Source organism: Neovison vison, chromosome 13 (genome assembly GCF_020171115.1).
Source record: "Neovison vison isolate M4711 chromosome 13, ASM_NN_V1, whole genome shotgun sequence".
NCBI classification, from domain to species: domain Eukaryota; kingdom Metazoa; phylum Chordata; class Mammalia; order Carnivora; family Mustelidae; genus Neogale; species Neogale vison.
The window spans coordinates 149571597-149590615 of NC_058103.1; the positions used below are offsets into that span (position 1 = coordinate 149571597).

General features: G+C 48.5%; 1 protein-coding gene across 1 annotated transcript in view; it reads left to right on the forward strand.

The window, feature by feature from the left end:
- ADAMTSL3 (ADAMTS like 3) overlaps positions 1-19019 on the forward strand; it is a 347085-nt gene that overhangs the window by 289663 nt on the left and 38403 nt on the right. Inside the window, exon 26 of the mRNA XM_044232432.1 lies at positions 1718-1846. Coding sequence (XP_044088367.1) covers positions 1718-1846 — 129 coding nt within the window. The remainder of the gene's footprint in view (positions 1-1717; positions 1847-19019) is intronic.

Sequence of the window (19019 nt, forward strand, 5' to 3'; positions counted from 1 at the left end):
GGTCTGGGGTGGAGCAAACTCCAAGAGTTTGCGTTTTTAACCTGGTCCCAAGTCACATCAACGCTGCTAGCCTGCGGACCCGATCTCAGAAACACGCCTGCCTTAGAGCTCGCTTTCCGAGAACCGGGGATGGATGAGACTGTTTCATCAGTAGCTTTGACAGTGCGGACTTCTCCTTTTTTAAGGGCCACCAGCTGATGCCAGAGAATAGTTCTCCTCTAAGGGGGCTCTCTGCCTCCCAAGGCATACCCACCCGTCCTTAGAAACACTTTCAGGAGGTTGTAACTGTGAATTAGCGTCTGTCTTCCCAGGAGGCAGACGGTGTCATTTTCATAAGGAAAATGGGCTTAACTACGAAGGAGATGGTGAGTTGTAAACAATGCTTCCTCGTGGCGAGCTCCTGCTTTGGGATTAAAAATAAACCACGCGCTCCCTCCTCCAGTTCCCCGCCCCGTGGTTTCCGGTGTCCGCGGCTCACAGGGACTGAGAGCAGGAGAGGAGCCATACCAGGGGTTAGAATCCAGCTTTTGGACCACTGAGCGTTGAGCTCGGTGCCAGGGACCCCCTATCCACACGCTCTGAGCAGGTTGGACCGGGGGATTATCGAAGCTCCCCGAGCTTGTCCCCTCACTGCATTCCCAAGGCAGGGCCTTCAGGCCTTGATTTTCTGTGCTTTGATCCTCCTGTGAGCATCAACCCCTTCCCAGAAAATGCCAGTCCCCAGGTTTGGGAATTCCTGGGGGGAATGGGGTCATCGAGGACCATCTAGATTCCTGGAAGGGCTGGAACAGCATGTCCGCTGGTCCCAGAGTACGTGGATACGGAGCGGTCGGCCGACGTGCCTTCGTTCTGCGTGCCCGATGCGTAGACGAAACAGGCCTCGCCCTCCAGCCGCTCACGGGCTAATGGTGGAGTAAATGCCATCACGGAAGTTGTCCTCCCCGAAGGGACGCCCTGCCAACACCCTTAACGGGATCTTGCCTCCCCTGACCCTCACAGGCTGCTGGCAGACCCCTGGGCAACCAGCACCTTCTTCTGTCCCAGCGGCCAACAGCCCCTGGGAGACAGTGTCCCCCACCAGTCGGAGTGGCTTGAGGGCAACGATGGCCGTTTTCCCCCTCACTGAGCCCAGGCACACAGTGTCCTTCCTGAGTGAACGAAGGAATCCGTTGAGAGTCCACGTTTCTCAAAATCCAGGGAAAGAAAAGTCCCTGATTAGGTTCTTGATTCTCCGTAACTTTGTTGTTATGGTCATTTTTCTGTGCAAGGGTTAAGTGGGTTTGTTTCAAGGGCTCCTTGCCGGGAAAGAGTCAGTGGCTCCCAAGCCCCCGGTGTGTTGGATCCCTCTTCAGTTCCTCCAAGGGGACGCCTGGCCCTGCTTCTTGGCTTCTCGTGAGCTTTGGAAATCCTTCTTTTTCGATCTATCAAAGAAGGATTTATCCTCGGTTTTGGTTATAAAACCAGAATAACCTCAGAGCCTAGCTCTGCTTTGTGCAGACCACCCCGTGGGGATGTCTCGGAATGCGTACATCCATCTGTCTGCCCGCCTGTGCGTCCAGGCACTAAGGACCCCCGGGCTGTGTATGTGCCAGCCCTAAGGGGGGCACCATGCGGGACGCAGAGACAGCCACTTGCTGCGCCAAGTTTACCAAACGCGGCTGGTTTCCCAGAGCAAAAGCCCGAGCCTAACATCGTTTCCTGTTGCCTTTCCATGAAGAGGCGCCGGCCATCTTGTCCACTGAGAGGAATAGCCGCCGACTGGGACACAGTCACCTGTCCGTCGTGGTTGGAGGGGTCGTGGAGGCAGCCTTGGGAGCCAACGTGACGATCCGATGTCCTGTAAAAGGCAAGTCTGGCGTTTCCGGGGTCAGGGTGGGGGACCGTGTCGTGCCCGGTGTTGCCAGGAGGTGGCAGCTCTCAGACCTCAGCCCGACCGGCTTAACCGTCTCTGAGTTTCCAGCCCTCTGACGGTGGCTGTCCCTCTCAAGGGTGGGACCGACTCATGGGACCAGGGTGTGAAACAACACGCCACGTCTCCTTTTCCCGTGAGGACTGGGACGGCCTCGCACACCTGCGTGCTCAGGCGTGACCAGGGCACCGTGTCGCTGTGGACAGACCGACACCTTCTAGTCCTGTGGTTGCCTGATGAGCAGAGCGTCAGGGAGGGTGTTCGGTGGAAACTGCAGCGAGGCGAAGCCCGGTCCGGGGGTGGGAATCTCGGGGTCTCCCCGGCCCACGCCGTCTCCATCCTGGACTGCCCCAAACCAGCATGACCAGTGTGTGCCTCCGTGGATCGCTCTGCTTTGTTCGCGCTGAGAGAGAAGCTTCCTTTCCAACAGCTCCTTGCTTTAATAGGAGTAACACTTTCAGTCCGACCTCGCTTTAATGTCAGGCCATTCTTGCTCTTGAAATCACAGATTTTTCCATCTTAACCAGGGCCCACGCATCCCTCCACTGGACCAACATTATAGCCGGCGCACGTGTCCGATGTATGGGGTTAGGGGCGCCGGATGAATGACTTTGATCGGTTTCTCAGGGAGCCTTGGGACTTCGTCACAGTTCAGATCTGTTCTCAGGGGACAGAGCGTGCACCTGTGATTTACCTGGCATTGATTCACTGGGGGGATGACGGCATCTCTCTTGTTTCCAGCTAATGGGGCCCCTGTAAGTTGCAGCCCCTTGGGACGATTCTTACCTGGGCCTCGGCCCGGAGGAGCAGGGTGACCCGGGAGTCCTTGCGCTGCCGTCGGTAACAAGTGACCATGCGTGTAGCAAAGGGAGCCCAGGACAGCGCCGTCCACCTTCCAGGCACTCCCTCCCGGTAGTGGTCGCTCTCTTGCTGTGTTTCCAGAGCTGCACCTTTGGCTTCCCCAAGCCGTGGAAATTTGCTAACCCCCAAGGTATTATTTTTCACCCCTTGGAAGTCCCTGCAGCGTTTGGCCTACACAGACTTGCAGACTCCTTCCAGCCTCCCAACGTCTCCACCCACAAGAATGTGAGTTTTCTGGCAAAGTGCTACCCACCCTTACAGAACGGGCCACGTTCCCTGGCCCAGCCGAGCAGAAAAGCAGAACGGAACTTGGCAGCCGCCAAGCCACAAGCGGCTCGAGTTTCTAGAGTCCTACACCTGCAGGCGATTCTGCAAAATAGATCTGCCTTCTACGAGGGCAAACCTCAACTTCTAACGTTAGTCCTGCGTTTCTTGCTTCCGCAAGAGTTTAAAACCAGGCATTTGGGGAGTGGGGATGACCCCCTGAAAGGCTCATGGTGTGTTATTTGCTGTCATAAGTCAGCAGCTGGATTCGGCGGCAAATGGTGTAGTGAGGGAAGCCTCCAGCAAAGACCGTTAAATGCGTCTGGGTTTTATTCTCTGGGTCAGGCCCCGTCGGCACGTGGGCCATCTCTGACCCTGGCCTGACTCCCGCAGCCCCCGTGCCCCTGCTCCCTTAGGGCCTGGAGGGAGTTCCAGTGTTGGGGGCGTTTCTCCTCCTTCTCATCCCTCCCTTCTCCTATCAGACGCTGCCCCACAGGCTGTTCTGTCTCCTTACCTGGCCTCCAAACCCTGTGGACAAGCCCCTGGGGACTCATCGGGACCTTTTCTTCTCAAATAAACCCGTCTCATTTTGAGTTATATGCCGTTTTAAATAAACCTGGCGTGAACTCACTGTGTTTTCGTACAGGCGGAATCCATACGGACGTAGCTTTTTCTGGAGATCCGTCTTTTTAAAGACAGATGGGGAAGTTGGGGAAGGGTCAGCAAACTTGGGTTTTAGACATGGTTCTGTCACTAGCTCGTGTGGGACCTTCCTGCCCGCGTCTCCGCAGTGGGAAGTGGACTGCTTAAACGCCAGGGGAAGGAGGGACTTTGGATTTTCAGCTAATCCAGCCCCTCATGGCAGATCATTTATAGACTCGAACGCCGTGTCGCAAAATTGTATTTTCATGTTGCACACGGAGCTTATGTCTGTGAATCCGCGGCATGTGTAAATTTGTCTTTAATTTTTCAGTTGCCCTTAAAATATCTTCCAGTAACTATAATGAGCTCATCTATTCATACCTTTTAGACAGATTCATACTTTCTTGGTATGGCCAAATATGTTTTATTTCATGCGAATATCAACAGTGATTGTCTCTGGTCTCCCTTAGGTGACATCTCTCCTGACTGTATCACCTAATAGAACCTGCAAATCTGTATGTTTAAAAGTTAGAAGCTTTAAGTTGCAAGAGACTTTTGCTTTGCTCTTTAAAAAATATTTTTTTTTTTTTTCCTTTTAAAAATGGGGGAAGAAGAGTTTCAGCTGTATCCTCTCTGCCACCTTCTGGTGAGACAGGAAAGCTCCTCTGAGCGGAATGACCCATACATCTTAACAGCTGTGTGTTTTATTTTGTTTGTTTATTTTTTGTAGTGTTAATGCTTAGTAAGGTCATCATTTATTTTATAATTTCCTGCTACGGGTGTATTCTGTGCTGCTTGTGTTCCTCCCTGAAGCTCACTAGAAACACAGCTAACCTGAGTGTCTGTTCTGACCCGGTCTTGCGTGTCAGGCTCCTCTGGGTGCCCCAACCCAGAAATTCGACTTACAGGGGTTGCCCTTTGCGCAAGACAAAGAGACAGTTACTTGCTTGTGCACCGGGGGTGGCGGTGGTGGGGGTGGTAATAAATGAAGAGAGAAAGAAAAAAATGCAAGAAACAACCTCGATATCTGTGAGCAAGAGAAGGCACGCACGGAGATCTGCTCATTTCCTGGACTCCTGCGCGGTCATCAGACGAGCAAATTAGAGTCACCAGCTTCAGCTCAGGTCCATCCTGAAAACATCATCTTTCAAGAAGGGCCCTACGAAGACTCGAGGTGGGGGAGAGCGTCGTCTCTTCCACAGACAGTGCTGGTCCCAGCGCATATCCACCCGTAGGAGCGTAAAGTGGACCTCCAGCCTCCCGTCATTTACAAAACGTGATGCACAGTGAACCAAAAGCCTACATTTAAAAGGCTGTTAGCTTTCATGATGCCCTTAAAATAAAACGGGCACAATTCTTTGTCACCTTGGGTTAAGCAATAATTTCTTTCTTTTTTTAAAAAGATATTTATTTATTTAAAGATTATATTTATTTATTTGTCAGAGAGACCGAGAGAGAGCACAAGCAGGGAAAGCAGCAGCAGAGGGGGAAGCAGGCTCCCCACTGAGCAGGGAGCCCGATGTGGGGCTCGATCCCAGGACCCCGAAATCATGACCTGAGCCAAAGGCAGAGGCTTAACGGACTGAGCCACCCAGGGGCCCCATCTTTCTTCTTGGAAAAAAAAAATTATTTATTTGTTTAAGAGAGAGAGCGTGAGGGCAGAGGGAGAAGAAGAGAGACAATCTCAGGCAGGCTTCACGCGCTTCACAGAGCCTGATGTGAGGGTTGATCTCACGACCCTGAAACTGTGACCTGAGTCAAAATCAGGAGTCTGAGGCTTACCTGACTGAACCACCCGGGCACCCCAGGCAATACTTTCTTAGCTGGGGCAGAAGCGCCGAAAGGAACAGTGGATGAACGAGCTTCTTCAAACTGAAAAATGTTTTCTGCCAAGGACACTGTCAGGAAAGTCTAAGGAAAACTCACAGAACGAGTGAACATTTTCTGGAAATCATATATTCGGTAAGAGAGTGTCCAAAATATAAAAGGACCTCTTAGAACTCAGCAATAAAAGGACAAGCTCATTTAAAACAGACAAATGATCTGAGTGGACATCTCTCCAAAAAAATGGTACAAATGACTAATAAGCCCGCTAAAAGATGCTCAACATCATTAGTCATAGGGAAGTGTAAGTCAGAACCACAATGAGACGACTCTTTTCTTTTTTCGTTTATTTTATTAAAATCAATTGGTTAGCATTTGGTGAATTATTAGTTTCAGAGGTAGAGTTTAGTGATTCATCAGTTGCCTATAGCGCCCAGGAACGAGATGCCACTTCCCACGCTGGGGCGGCCGTAATCAGAGAGACGGAGGTCAGAAGTGTGGAGAATGTAGAGAAGTCAGAAAACCGTCTTGCACTGCGGGTGGGAATTTAAAATCGTGCCTCTGATTTGGAAGACCGTCTGATGGTTCCCCCAGAAGTGAAACCCAGCCATCCCACTCCTAGGTATATATACCTAAGACGAATGAAAACACACATCCCCTCAAAAACGTGCACAGAGAGGCCCACAGCAAAGGGTAGGATGACTTCCATGTCTGTCTGCTGCTGAGTGGATAAAGAAAATGTGGGATATCCGTGCTATAGAATGTTCTTTGGCCATAAAAAGGAAGGAAGGACTGTTTCCACGCTAAAACACGGATGGATCTTGAAAAATTACGGTGAGTGAAAGAAGCCAGACGCAACAGATCACATATTGTGTGATTACATTTGCATGAAATGTCTAGGACAGGCAAATCCGCAGAGACAGATAAGAGGCTGCCGGTGACTAAGAGACTGGAAACCGGCGGGATGACTAACGGGTACACATTTCTTGGCGAGGGGGAATGAGAATGTTCCGGAATTATAGTCGGGATGGTTGCACGGCTTTATGAGTGTGCTAAAGAAATCACGGAATTGTACCCTTGGAAGAGTGAATTGTACAGTATATACAATGTATCTCATTAAAAATCATAATCCTAATACCCACAATAGGAAAATGCTACAAAGTTTTAAAACCTACAATGCCACCATAGATATTACTTATCAGCGTATAATTATACAGCAAAAAAAATACACAGATATTCACGGGAAGGTTGGACCCCAGTGACAGGAAGGGCGCTACTCCCGGGAGAAAAGGAGGGAAGTGGGAAGGAATGTTAACCTAGCTGTGATGCTTCATTGCTTAATCAAGATCTAAAGCAAAAAATAGAGTCCAGTGTGAATGGGCACTAATTCTGCAGGACAGACCTGTGGTTATCTGCTACACTGGTTTTTCCAGTTCCCATCCCAGCCCTGCTTCTGCTGTGCTATGAGACACTGGGCCTGTCGCAGAACACCTTGGCCTGTGGTTTTCTATTACTGAATAAGGGATTAGAGGTGGATGACCAGCCCTAAAATTCTGTCCTGGACCCCTGGCCTTTCACAGGAATCTGGGACAAATGGAAGTAAAAGTAGGAAGAATGCTTGAGTTAAGATCTTCCCAGTCTGGGTTAGAACTGAGTGCCAGCAATGTTCTCACCCAAGATCGGGGAGACTGAGAGGGAACCCAGAGAGAAAATCTCTCTCTAGATGGCTGGAGGGGAGATGGATGGGGGGATGTGGACATGGGTGGACGGGATGAAGAGGTACCAACTTCCAGTTACAGAGTAAAGAAGTTCCGGGGATGATAAGTTCAGCACAGGGAATCGGAGTCAATAATACCGTAATGCGTTTATTGTAGTGAGGAATTCGTGATGTGTGTAATTGTTGAATCCTTGTGATATACACTTGACACTAAATATTATGTATCAACACTACCTCGGTGAAAAAATGTTTAATGGGGGCAGGAAATGTCTATACGATGTCCTTCTCAAGGAGCTACTTGGAGCCCATGAAACCCCCAGCCCATGAAAAACCCACTTACCTATTCAGACCCAGGTACTAGCGTTGTAATGAAAAGGAACCAGATTCGAAAAACGTCTTTCCCTGATTAAAAAGCTGATGTTTAAGGCAAAATAAGTTAACTGGAGGGCAGCACATTCAGAAGGTGATTTGAAGCAATGTGCATGGAAACCATCCAGGTGTTGGTCTTGGGAGTTGAACACGGAGGGACCTTTGAAATCCATGCGTCCTGCCCGTGTGTTTCGAAAATAAGACCGGGAGAGGAGAGACCTGACCAAAGTGATGAACACAGTCCACGGAAGGGCTGAGTTCGCTGCCTCTGAACGCAGCAGTGCTTCACTCCCAAGGCATCCCCTTTGTTCTGTTTTCTTGTCTCATTATAAAAAGTAATGCATTTCATTATAAAATCATTAGAAAGCATAGCAGAGTATTAAGAAGCAAAGAAACTCCCATAATCTCACCACCAAGACATAGCCAGCATTTCCACTTTGTTACATCCTGTGACCTTTTCTCATTAAGCCAAAGAATTTTCTCATGGTGCTAAAAAAAAAATCATAAATATCATTTAATTGCTGTACAGATTCTATGAATGGAGCACAACTAAGCCATTCCCTTATTTAGGGAAATTTAAGCAGCTTATTCTCTTTACAGTTACATCTAACAGTGTAAGGGGCATTTTTGTGCATAGAACTTTTTTGTGTTGTTGAGATTAGTTTTTTTCTTTTAAAGATTAACAGGATTGGAATGACTAGGTCACAGGTCAGTCGATGTTGTTATAACATCGTAAGGCATTACAATTTCTGTAAGTCAGAATACATATCACAAGTTGCCTTCTCGAAAGTGAAACCTGCTGGTGGTGTGTGTTTAACCCTCCATCCCTCTCCCTGCTATGCTGCCCAATGATGGGAGACGGTAGAGAGACAAGTAGAATGAAGTTACGGGATTAACACCCCACGGAGTATGGACAAGCAGTTGACAGGAAGCAAGTGTGACCGGGGGGCACGTGGGGTGCTTGGTCCTCCAAGTAAGCGTAGAGGAAAGGAGAGCCTTCTATGTCTAAGGGATTGGTGGTCAGAACATAGGACAGTAATTGAAAGGTATTTTCTTCATCATGGGATTTTTTTAGGATTAAAATGCTGTGGCGTACACCGCAAGTTATGTCAATGTCTAATGGAATTACTAGCTTTTATTTTTTTTTAACTGGGTTTAATAATTTCCCTCACAGGGAGAATTTTGAGAACATTTTTGTGGTGCAGCAAGATTGTGTGGTTAAATTCCTATACGGAGTTCATCTCTCTGACAAGTATTTTCCCCCATCAACCGTCGGTTTATATTACATAGCGTGGAGTTTGATGGTAGTGATGTAACATCTTTAAATCACAAATCTCTTGATCCTCTCCAAAAAAAAAAAAAAAGGAAGGAAGGAAGGAAGGAAGAACCCTTGCCCCAGAAAAATACATTTACCCACAAAATTTTGCATGTAATTTTCAGAATACTTATAAAGAAAACCTGGGGATCATCTCCTTGCTTCTATTTTATGAACTAAAGATTGTGTTGCTTTGGGCCATATTAAAGCCAATTTTTGTGTTTTTTGAAATGTATTCCCTCTTCTATATTATGCTTGCCTCTCTTTGAAACCATATATAATCTTTAAACTTGCTAAAATTATTTTTAAGTATATTGAAAACCTTTGCTCCCACTCAGAAAGGCTACCCATCCTTCGTTTTTCCTACTTCTGCCTGTGATACAGAAATCTTCCGAGCATCCTCCTCCCTTAATGCCATATTCAACCAAACAGTCAATCATGGGGGACTGGAAATTCCACGCATTGTTCTATCCATTCAGCAAGCATTCTCCCAGCATCTGCTAAGCCCAGTCTAGTTCTTCAGTGCACAGAGACGAATTAGCCCTGGTACCTGCAGCTTGATAGACAAGGAAACTATGATACCACAGATGCAGAAATCTAAGTGTGGTTGAGTGCATCCGACGCAGGAGAGAATAGTTAAGGCTTCTCAAGGATTAGAGGTTTGCCGAACAGATGACGCTACAACCAGGCCACTTGGAACGAAAAGGAAGCCATTGGAAGCAGAAGAAACAGCAGATATGCAAAAGCACAGAAACGCAAAAGTCCCTGGCTTATTTGCAAAACCACAGTCAGATCCGTGTGACTTAAAGCAGAGGGTGTGGAGGAGAGTGGGAAGAGGGGGCTTTGGAAGTTTCAGTTGGGACCAGGTTGTAAAGGGCGTTTAATGTCAAGCTAAAACCCTTGGCTTCATTGCCTTGGCATGGGAGGCGAGAAAAGCTTTAAATAGAGTAGTGGCGTGAGCTGCTCTCTGTTTTAGAAAGAGCCTTTTGCCTACGGTGTGGATGGAATGGTAGAGGGGATAGAAAGGCCAGAGAGCCAGAATCTGAAACCGGTGGAATTGTAATACGGCTGTTGATTGGTCGTTGATTGTTGGACTAGTTGCTCAAGACATTAAATGGTTCTGCTTCATCCAAGAGGCAGAGAAGGCATATCTGGCCTTCAGCAACCCACGAGTCGTTAACTGGGGATCTGGGACATAGCTGTCCCCGGCCCAGCCCAGAGCGCCGGCACACAGCCGTAGTGTCGAACATGGAGAGACAGTACATTGCAAACCACGAAGGACAGGGACGGGAGCGTCCCCTATGGAGTGCGTTGACAGTCCATCAAAACTCATCATCAAACATAAGAATAACTTGGGGCACAGGGTGGCTCAGTGGGTTAAAGCCTCTGCCTTCGGCTCAGGTTATGATCTCAGGTTCCTGGGATCGAGCCCCGCGTCGGGCTCTCTGCTCAGTGGGGAGCCTGCTTCCCTTCCTCTCTCTGCCTGCCTCTCTGCCTACTTGTGATCTCTCTCCGTCAAATAAATAAATAGAATCTTTAAAAAAAATAAGAATAATTTGAGGGGTCCGAGTTGGAACCGCCTACGAGGCAGGTCTGATGATTGTCTTTGTTTTGCTGATGCCTAAGCGGCTCCGGCACCTGCAGTTACGGCCGTGTCTGTGTACCTACTGAGGGGTGAGCTAGGATTTAATCTCGAGTCTGTGTGACCCCAAAGGAACTGGATGGAGAAGGAGCATCTGAACTCGCGACAGAAGAATGGGAACCCCAGAGTGCTGGCCAGAGAGAAGGGTGTCAGAACAGAGGCTTGGCGCAGGAATTAGGAAGCACCACAGCTTGGGGACAGGGGTCAAAGGCTCAGGTATAGGCAACAAGCAGGCCCCAGCCTCGCCTGCAGAAGTGTCCCATGGTATGAGAGAAGGGTCCAGGGCAAGTACACGGAAAGGCTGGCTCTTGCTCACTGGCGTGGTCAGGGGTCTGCCTGAGCGAGCTGGGTCAGCGCCCAGGTTGGTGGAACCCCCACCCAGACCTCTGCTCCCCCCATTCCTGCAGCAACGGGAAAGGGACATGGCAAATCGTGGGCTGGCTGACCCCCCACTCCCTCACCTAAACTTCATAGGCTTAACCCAGACCTCTTTGCGTTCATATTTGGATTATTGAGTTAGTGAATTAAAAAGCCTCATTTGTGGGCACCTGGTGATGATCCCAGGGTACTGGGATTGAGTCTCACATCGGGCTCCCAGCTCCGCAGGGAGTCTGCTTCTCCCTCTGACCTTCTCCTCTCTCTTGCTCTCTCTCACTGCCTTTCTCTCAAATAAATAAATAAAATCTTCTTTTTAAAAAGCCTCATTTGCAAACCCATTTTCTGTTCTTTAGCAATCTGCCGAAACTCTTTTCTCAGAGCTCCTTGAGCGGTGATTTTCCTCCTCATCTCTGATCCACACCAGTTTCCCAAGTGGAGAAAACATGAGTCTACCCAATCAAGAAGTAGCGAGAAATGCTAGGGTAATGGAACTATTGCCGAATACGGAAGATGAAACCCAGAAAGGGCTATTCAGGAACCTATCAAATTTCATACTTACTGGGAAAAGCCTCGTGCTTGGGTGTGTGTGTCTGTGGATACTGAGTCATGCCGCGTCTTCTGGCTGCTAGACCACAGCTGTTGTGCTGGTCCTGTCATCAACAACACCTGTTGGTCCTGTCATCAACAACACCTGTTGGTCCTGTCATCAACAACACCTGTTGGTCCTGTCACCAACAACACCTGTTGGTCCTGTCATCAACAACACCTGTTGGTCCTGTCATCAACAACACTGCTTTCATCCTCAAGTGTCTACACCCCACTTCTGTCTTCAGTCCTACCAGTATGTCTGTCTGTCCCCCAAACCTCACAGACATCCAGCTCCACATTAATCTTTGTCCTTGTCAAGGACCCCAGTCTTACTTTCTACCCTACCTATCCTCTCCCGCAAATACAGTTCAACTAAAAGACCTCCATGTTTTATAGTTTTATAAATTGGACTTTCTTCTACCAAAAAAAAATTAAATTGGTTCTGCTAACAGTGTTCGAGAGCCACTGGTTGGAACACTAGAGTGGGGTCAAGACCCATGTCAAGTTTCTGCTCCCAAAATAACATATAGCCTTTCCACAATTATATCTTATTTCAGATCTAAAATAGCTCTTACCTCATTTTTTTTTCATCATCATGTTTCTGATGTGAAGATTGATTAAGCCCACCTAACTTTTAAGGTTAATAGAATGGCCCTGGCTTGGTCCTGTTTGAGCCTGTTGATCTGTTGTCAACAGACCTGAGGTGATCCAGAAAGGCAGGAACTGGGATCATCCTCTCTGCTTCCAGACTTCAGGTGTTCTCTTGGTGGTCTTCTGAAGCTCAGGGTTCTAAAGAAATAAGTTGCTTCAATTCCATGAGTGCCTGTGTTCTGGTTCTAGGCTGGCCCTGGGTTCTCCTGGTTCCTCAAAAGGCTGCGGGGACAGGAGCCAGAGCAGCAAGCAGAGTTCTCCAGACTTCTACGCGATGTGCTTGTAAACCACTGGGAGGCTTTTCTTAAAAGGCAGTAAGAGCCAGCATCCAACCTCTCACATCTACTTATCCTACGAGAAAGGCTCTCACTTGCTCTGTGTCCCCCAAGAGTCTCGGCTTCTCACTGTGAATGCTGTGAGACCCACACAGATGGTGACAGAGGGCACAGGATAGCCTTGCAGGTTGGAGGAATACCTATGGTGCAAAACACATGGAATTAGGGAAAGCCCTCCAACCACCCATCCATCTGCTGTCACTCCTTTGCCCCAGCTGTGCCTTCCTACAGTAGGCCCTGCGGGACCCACACAGGGTACAGACTGAGAGAGAGAAAATCTTGTCAGAATTCAACTCCCAGAAATAATAAAGCATGAGGGCCTCTTAGTATAGTCTGCAAAAGGCATTCAGGACCTGGTGATGGAAAAAAATAACCCCCGTGCGGAACACACCATGGAACCTGAAGAGAATTTCAGCATCTGCACTAACATCCAGCCTTCGGTGTCCCTCTGTCTTTTCTTATCTTTTCATTGATTTCGTTTATCTTTTCATTTATCTCCCCCGTTATATATTTGTGAATGCTACCCCCATGTATTCATTTTCATGACTAACGTGAGGTATACTAAAGTCATTTTATTACGAACATTACAACATCACCTCCCACCCACCCATCCTACCCCAGAGAGTCCGACTCAATTTATCTCTAGTCCAGCCAGAGAACCTTGGGTGGTTTAAGTCCCCCAGGCAATACTAATGTGTATCCAACGTTAAGAACTAATGCATTAGCCAATAAATGGAGCCAAAGATTTTCCTGGGACTTAGACTCACCTCAAATGTTATTTCAAAATGAGAGACATCCTCAGGAAACAGTGGGTAGCAAGGAGTGAAGGGGAAGCTGGGCTATGGGGCAGGGCCTGCGTCCATACGCTGGGCTCATTCTGAAGGTGGAGTCAGGCCTGTCAGCAGCTGAGACCTCAGTGTTTGAAGGTCCACAGAGGAGGAATCAGCTTCAGCCTCAGAGAGGGTCAGTGAAGAGAGGACCAACAATGGATCTTTTTTTTTTTATTAAAGATTTTATTTATTTATTTGAGAGAGAGAGACAGTGAGAGAGAGCATGAGCGAGGAGAAGGTCAGAGAGCGAAGCAGACTCCCCATGGAGCTGGGAGCCCGATGTGGGACTTGATCCCGGGACTCCAGGATCACGCCCTGAGCCGAAGGCAGTCGTCCAACCAACTGAGCCACCCAGGCGTCCCCAATGGATCTTTAAGAATGAGCAGAAACTGGGGCGCCTGGGTGGCTCAGTCTGTTAAGTGTCTGCCTTCAGCTCAAGTCATGATCCGGAGCTCCTGGGATCAGGCCCCGTGTCAGGTTCCCTGCTCAGCAGGGAATCTGCTTCTCTCTGTCTCTCTCTCCCTCCACCCTTCCGTACCAGTCATTCTCTCTCTCTCTCCCAAATAAATAAAATCTTTAAAAAAAAAATGAGCAGAAAATTTCCAAGTGGTACAAGAGAATAGCAAATAATCTGCAGAAGAGAGAAGAGCACATGGAAAATCTTAGCATTTCACAGTTTGGAAAGCAGTGAGGTCCTCGACACTGGAGGATGAGCTCTTGTTAGCAGTTGGTACCCACAGATTGAAAGGGCTTTTGTGCCCTAATCCTCCAAGAAGAGTATAAGCTTTGGAGCTAGGAAAACTGAATCTTACTCCCCCCAATTTCTAGGGAGAAAGGAGCCATTTTATAGGGTAAGTGGGGGCAACTTGGAAAAGCAAGAAAGAGCCAGAACATTGAGGGAGGTGGAAAGGGAATTTTGGGGCATCATTCTAGCCTTGAGATGTCACCTCAGGAGCTCCACTGATGGTTCGGGTTTGCTGGTGACGGCAGCAAGACCAACTTGAAGATCATGGGGCATGACTTCCAAATAGGCAATTTTTGGTGCAGCCTTTAAGGACCATGTCATAGCTATTTGTTCCTCCGAATACCGATGTTACATCGATCAATGATCAAAATTGCTGTTGATCAGAAAGGGTGTCCAGAAAGTCCAAGGCTGTCCACATTTGAGCCATTGTTCCAGAATTCTCTGTACCGTAGCAAGCGGCCTACACCACTTGGCTAGCTCCAGCCTGCGTGCGCCATGCTTGATTTGCATCAGATTTGACGTTGAGTTTTATTCTCCAAGGAACCACTGGGGGTTTGGTGAGGAGAGAATACGTGGAATAACTCTCATGGGCCCTTTCTAGCCTCTGAGCAAGGCCCTGGAGGACAGTACCCACCGTGGACCCCCTAGCACTCGTGAGATCTGACCAGTGGACTTAGATGGGGAACTGTCCAGTCCCGAGCAAAGCGGAGGTCAGGGATGATAAGTCTCCAGCAGGAGACTTATCGACAGCATTTCTCCATGTCAGAAGAAACACATTTTGAAAGACTCTTGAATATAGAACTGGGGATAGACGCTGTGACCCAGATTATTTCTAGTTCCTCAGATCAAACTACTGGGGACCTGATTATTCAATCTGTTAACATCATTTTGTTCGAGAAGAGAAAGTACTTTAGCAGCTGTTCAAGGGAGCTCTGTGGTTGGTTAAAGCCATAGCCTGATATTTGGAGGAAGTTCTGGCTAAGGCATCGTCGATGGAGAGTCCTTTATAGCCAAAAGACATAGATTATGTATTGCCAAAAAGAGCAGAAGGGTATGCAGCTAACTCAAAATGAGAGTGTTTTGTACAATATTTCCTACCTTGTGAAGATTGACCCCTCTGTCAAGAAGAGTTTAGCTTCTCTTTGTGCTGATTGTGTTGAGGATTTTTTTTTCTCTGACTCTGAAACTGTGGGCTCTTGTTTGTTTATTAGTAATGACTCCCCTTGTGGTTTGTCTACACTGTGTCCAGTTTGCCTCTTATCCTGTAAATGGACACCACCATTTCTTCAGAGCCCCTGGAACTAACTAATGGTAGCTTCAACTTTCAGTTGTCATGTGTGGGGGAAAAATGCAGAATATTATATGAGTGTTGAGTAGTTGGAGGAAACAAAGAAATGAACAAGAACCTACAGGTATAATATATGTGACACAGTGATATAAAAAAACCAACTTTTCAGAGCAGTCTGGAATTGGCCAAGGATTCTGCAATGTGGAATGTTTCATGGGCCTTTCAAGGATGAAGGATGTTTGTTTTTAAAACAGTGACTATTCTAAAGATGTCCAGAGGTGCTGGCTTTCTGCAACACATGCTTTACAACCCTCCAGATCTGAACTTTTTTCCCACATTTGCCTTCCAAAAACCATTTCAGCATTGTGGAAGCAGAACGTTGAATATTTCAGAGCTCTGTGTCTTAGGGGAAATAGCCTGTCTTTGAGGTTAGATAAATAAGTTTAAACTCTTTCTGACATCTTGTAGCTGTTTGAACAGAGCAAACATTTGTTATTTTGAAAGACCATAGGGGCGCCTGGGGGGCTCAGTGGGTTAAAGCCTCTGCCTTCAGCTCAGGTCGTGATCTCAGGGTCCTGGGATCAAGCCCCACATTGGGCTCTCTGCTCGGCAGGGAGCCTGCTCCCCCCGCCAACGCCTACTTGTGATCTCTGTCTATCAGATAAATAAATAAAATCTTTAAAAAAAAAAAAGGAACAGGAGTATAAGAATCCCATCTGAATTTCCTCTGGCTTCTTCTGTTCTTTGAAAATGTCCACATGCGTAGTGATGCTTCTAGGCGCCGAGCTGCAGTGGAGACCTTCCCTCCTCTTCCCTCCACAGGGGAGCCCTTCGTGTCTCCTTTCACAGCTCCAAAACTTGCCAAGTTCTGCTCTGATGTCCGAACTTTCTGGTATACGTGGAATATCACTGTGTACATAAGCTCACTGTCATATCCTTGCGACTCTAAGGTGGCGGTTTAAGTGAATGATCTCTGACCCCTCTCCGTTCCAGAGACTGGAAATGCAGAGAACTTCTGGAACTGACTTCTGACAGTTCTTGGGGTCTTACCCTGGCCTGGGCACCCTGCCTCTGGCTCCCTCTTGCACTGACCTCGTATGCTCTCTTGTCCTCCAGCGACCGGGATACAAAATTCACTTCCTTGACTGGTTTCTCCTCCCTGCAAGACACCCACTAATACCAGGCATTCGGCAGCTTTTCAAAGCAAAGCTGAAGGTTGAGGGCTTGTGGCAAAGGCCTCCTGGCCCCTGGCTCCTCTTCACCCTGTTCTCTCGCCCATCCGTCCTCTGCTTACTCCAACCCCCAGGACTGCCGCACGCACTCCAGATTCTTCTCTCCCTGTTTTGTGGCTCTTGTCTACAAATGCATACATTGAAATCTTGCAAAATGTCCCTAAGAAAAGCATGCAGCTTCTTTAGAAGACAGCTGGAGTTGTAGAGAACAAAACCAGTTCTCCAAGCTGAGTTTACTTCGATAAGCCTGCTGTGTGTACTGCACGGCTGGGGGCTCCCGAGGTGTGGCCGCTTGTCTCAGCACAGAGGGAGCTCAGGAGGGAAAGGGACATCCCTCCTGAGGGATGTCTTCCCTTCCCTTCCCTCCTGAAAGCCTAAAGGCTGAAGAAGTTGATGTGTCAGCAAGGCTAAGCTCTCAGGAGCTGGCAGAGTCCTGGCACACAGTAGGCACTTACAGAATACTCACTTGATGAATACATTTGTGACCAACCGAAGGTGTAGAGGATTTGGGGGGAGGGGAGGAGGATGGTCTGAGTTGCATTTATGTTGTCCTGTACACCAAGTGATGTAAGCAAAGGCATGGGGGACTTAATCTAGGACGTAACCGTACCTCAGAATAACTAATTACCCAAATGGACTAAAAAAAAAAATCATGTGGGAGAGCCTTTCTTTTTTTTTTTAATTTATTTTTATTTTCTTTTCTAGAGAGAGAGACAGAGATCACAAGTAGGCAGAGAGGCAGGCAGAGAAAGGGGGGGAAAGCAAGCTCCCTGCTAAGCAGAGAGCCTGATGTGGGGCTCCATCCCAGGACCCTGAGATCATGACCTGAGCCGAAGGCAGAGGCTTAACCCACTGAGTCACCCAGACATCCCGAGCCTTTCCTTTTTTAAAAAAAAATGTGTACCACAAGGCACTGAGGGCAGGTGAGTCCTATGACAGGCAACAGGCCCAAAGCCAAATCCTCCCCTGATAAGGCTCAGGCTGATAAAATACCATAGGTAGGGGCTTTAACAACAAACATCTGCTTCTCAGTTACATTGGCTAGGATCAAGGTGCCAGGAGTCTTGATGTGTGGGAAGGGCCTCTCTCTGGCTCACAAAGGGCATCTTCTCACTGCTTCTGCACAGGAAAAGAGAGGGGGCGGGGCAGGGGAGAGGAGGTGAGGGAGAGGGAGGCAAAGAGAGAGGGAGAGAGGGAGAGAGCCGTTCTGGTTTCTTCCTCTTCTTATAAAGGGCACTAATCCCGTCACAAGGTCTCCACCCTCCTCACCTCTGCTGGACCTGATTACCTTCCAAAAGCCCTTGCTCCAAATAACCACCACACTGAGGGTGAGGGCTTCTGCATACGGATTTGGTAGTGGGGAGCAGGGGAGGGACATATACATCCATGCGAGAACCACAAACACTTTCAACTCAGCCAACTGGCTGAGCACCTGCTGTGTGCCCAGCTGACGACAAGGAGCTCCCAGGAAGCTGTAGTACTGACCGCGAGACAATGTTGCAAACACGATAGTGTCTGAATGAGTCTCTGTAGGAACTGGGAGGGGAGGACAAGCACCTCAGTGGTAGAGACACCCCCAGGGCTATCCGTGAAGAGGAGTGGACCAAGGCCAGAAGGTGGGAACACTGCAGAGGAGTGAAGGGCGTGAATAAGGGCGGGCCTGTGGACAGGACACTGAGCTGACCACGGTGCACGGCCTGCGGCAGGAGGGACGTGGCCGGACGGTTAGGAGGTGAGACTGGGAGTGTGGTTAGAGCCAGCCTTCCCAGGCGGGCCATGTGCTTCTGGAGGCGGGCAGGGGCCAGCGCTCTGCTCCCTCTGACCTCACACGAAGAGATGCTTTGAGAGTAGGGAAGCCAGCCGAGAGGTTGTTTCCGCAATTAAGGGAAGAATTATGGTCCTGAGCTATAGCAGTGACCACAGCCATGGGCAAGAGGAGACAGGATCCAAAGGAGTTGCGAGTTAGAAATGATTTTTACAAACTTGGTGGCAAATTACCCGTGGAGAACAAGAAGGCAGGAGCCAGGAGTGGCTCTGAGGTCTGAGGTGGGTGACCAGTTGGATGGGGCGCTGTGACGATGATGGGAGGGGGAGAAGGCCTTGGTCTAGGATGTGCGGGATTTGAGCTATGTGGGGTCCATGCTGATGGCAAAGGTCCAGGAGGACCATCAGTTTTGGGTCTGTTTGTTTCTTTTAACAGTGTTGTATTAGTTTCAGGTGTACTATATAGTGACTCAACAATTCTGCTCATTCCTCAGTGCTCATCGTGACGAGTGTGCTGTGCATCCCCTTCACCTTTTCCTGCTCCCTCCCCGCAGCCCCTCACCCCCACTCTGGTGACCACCAGCTTGTTCTCTAGCTCAGAGTCTGCTTTTCGGTTTCTATCTCTTTCTCCCTCTCTCTCTTCTTTTAAAACCTTGTTCATTTGT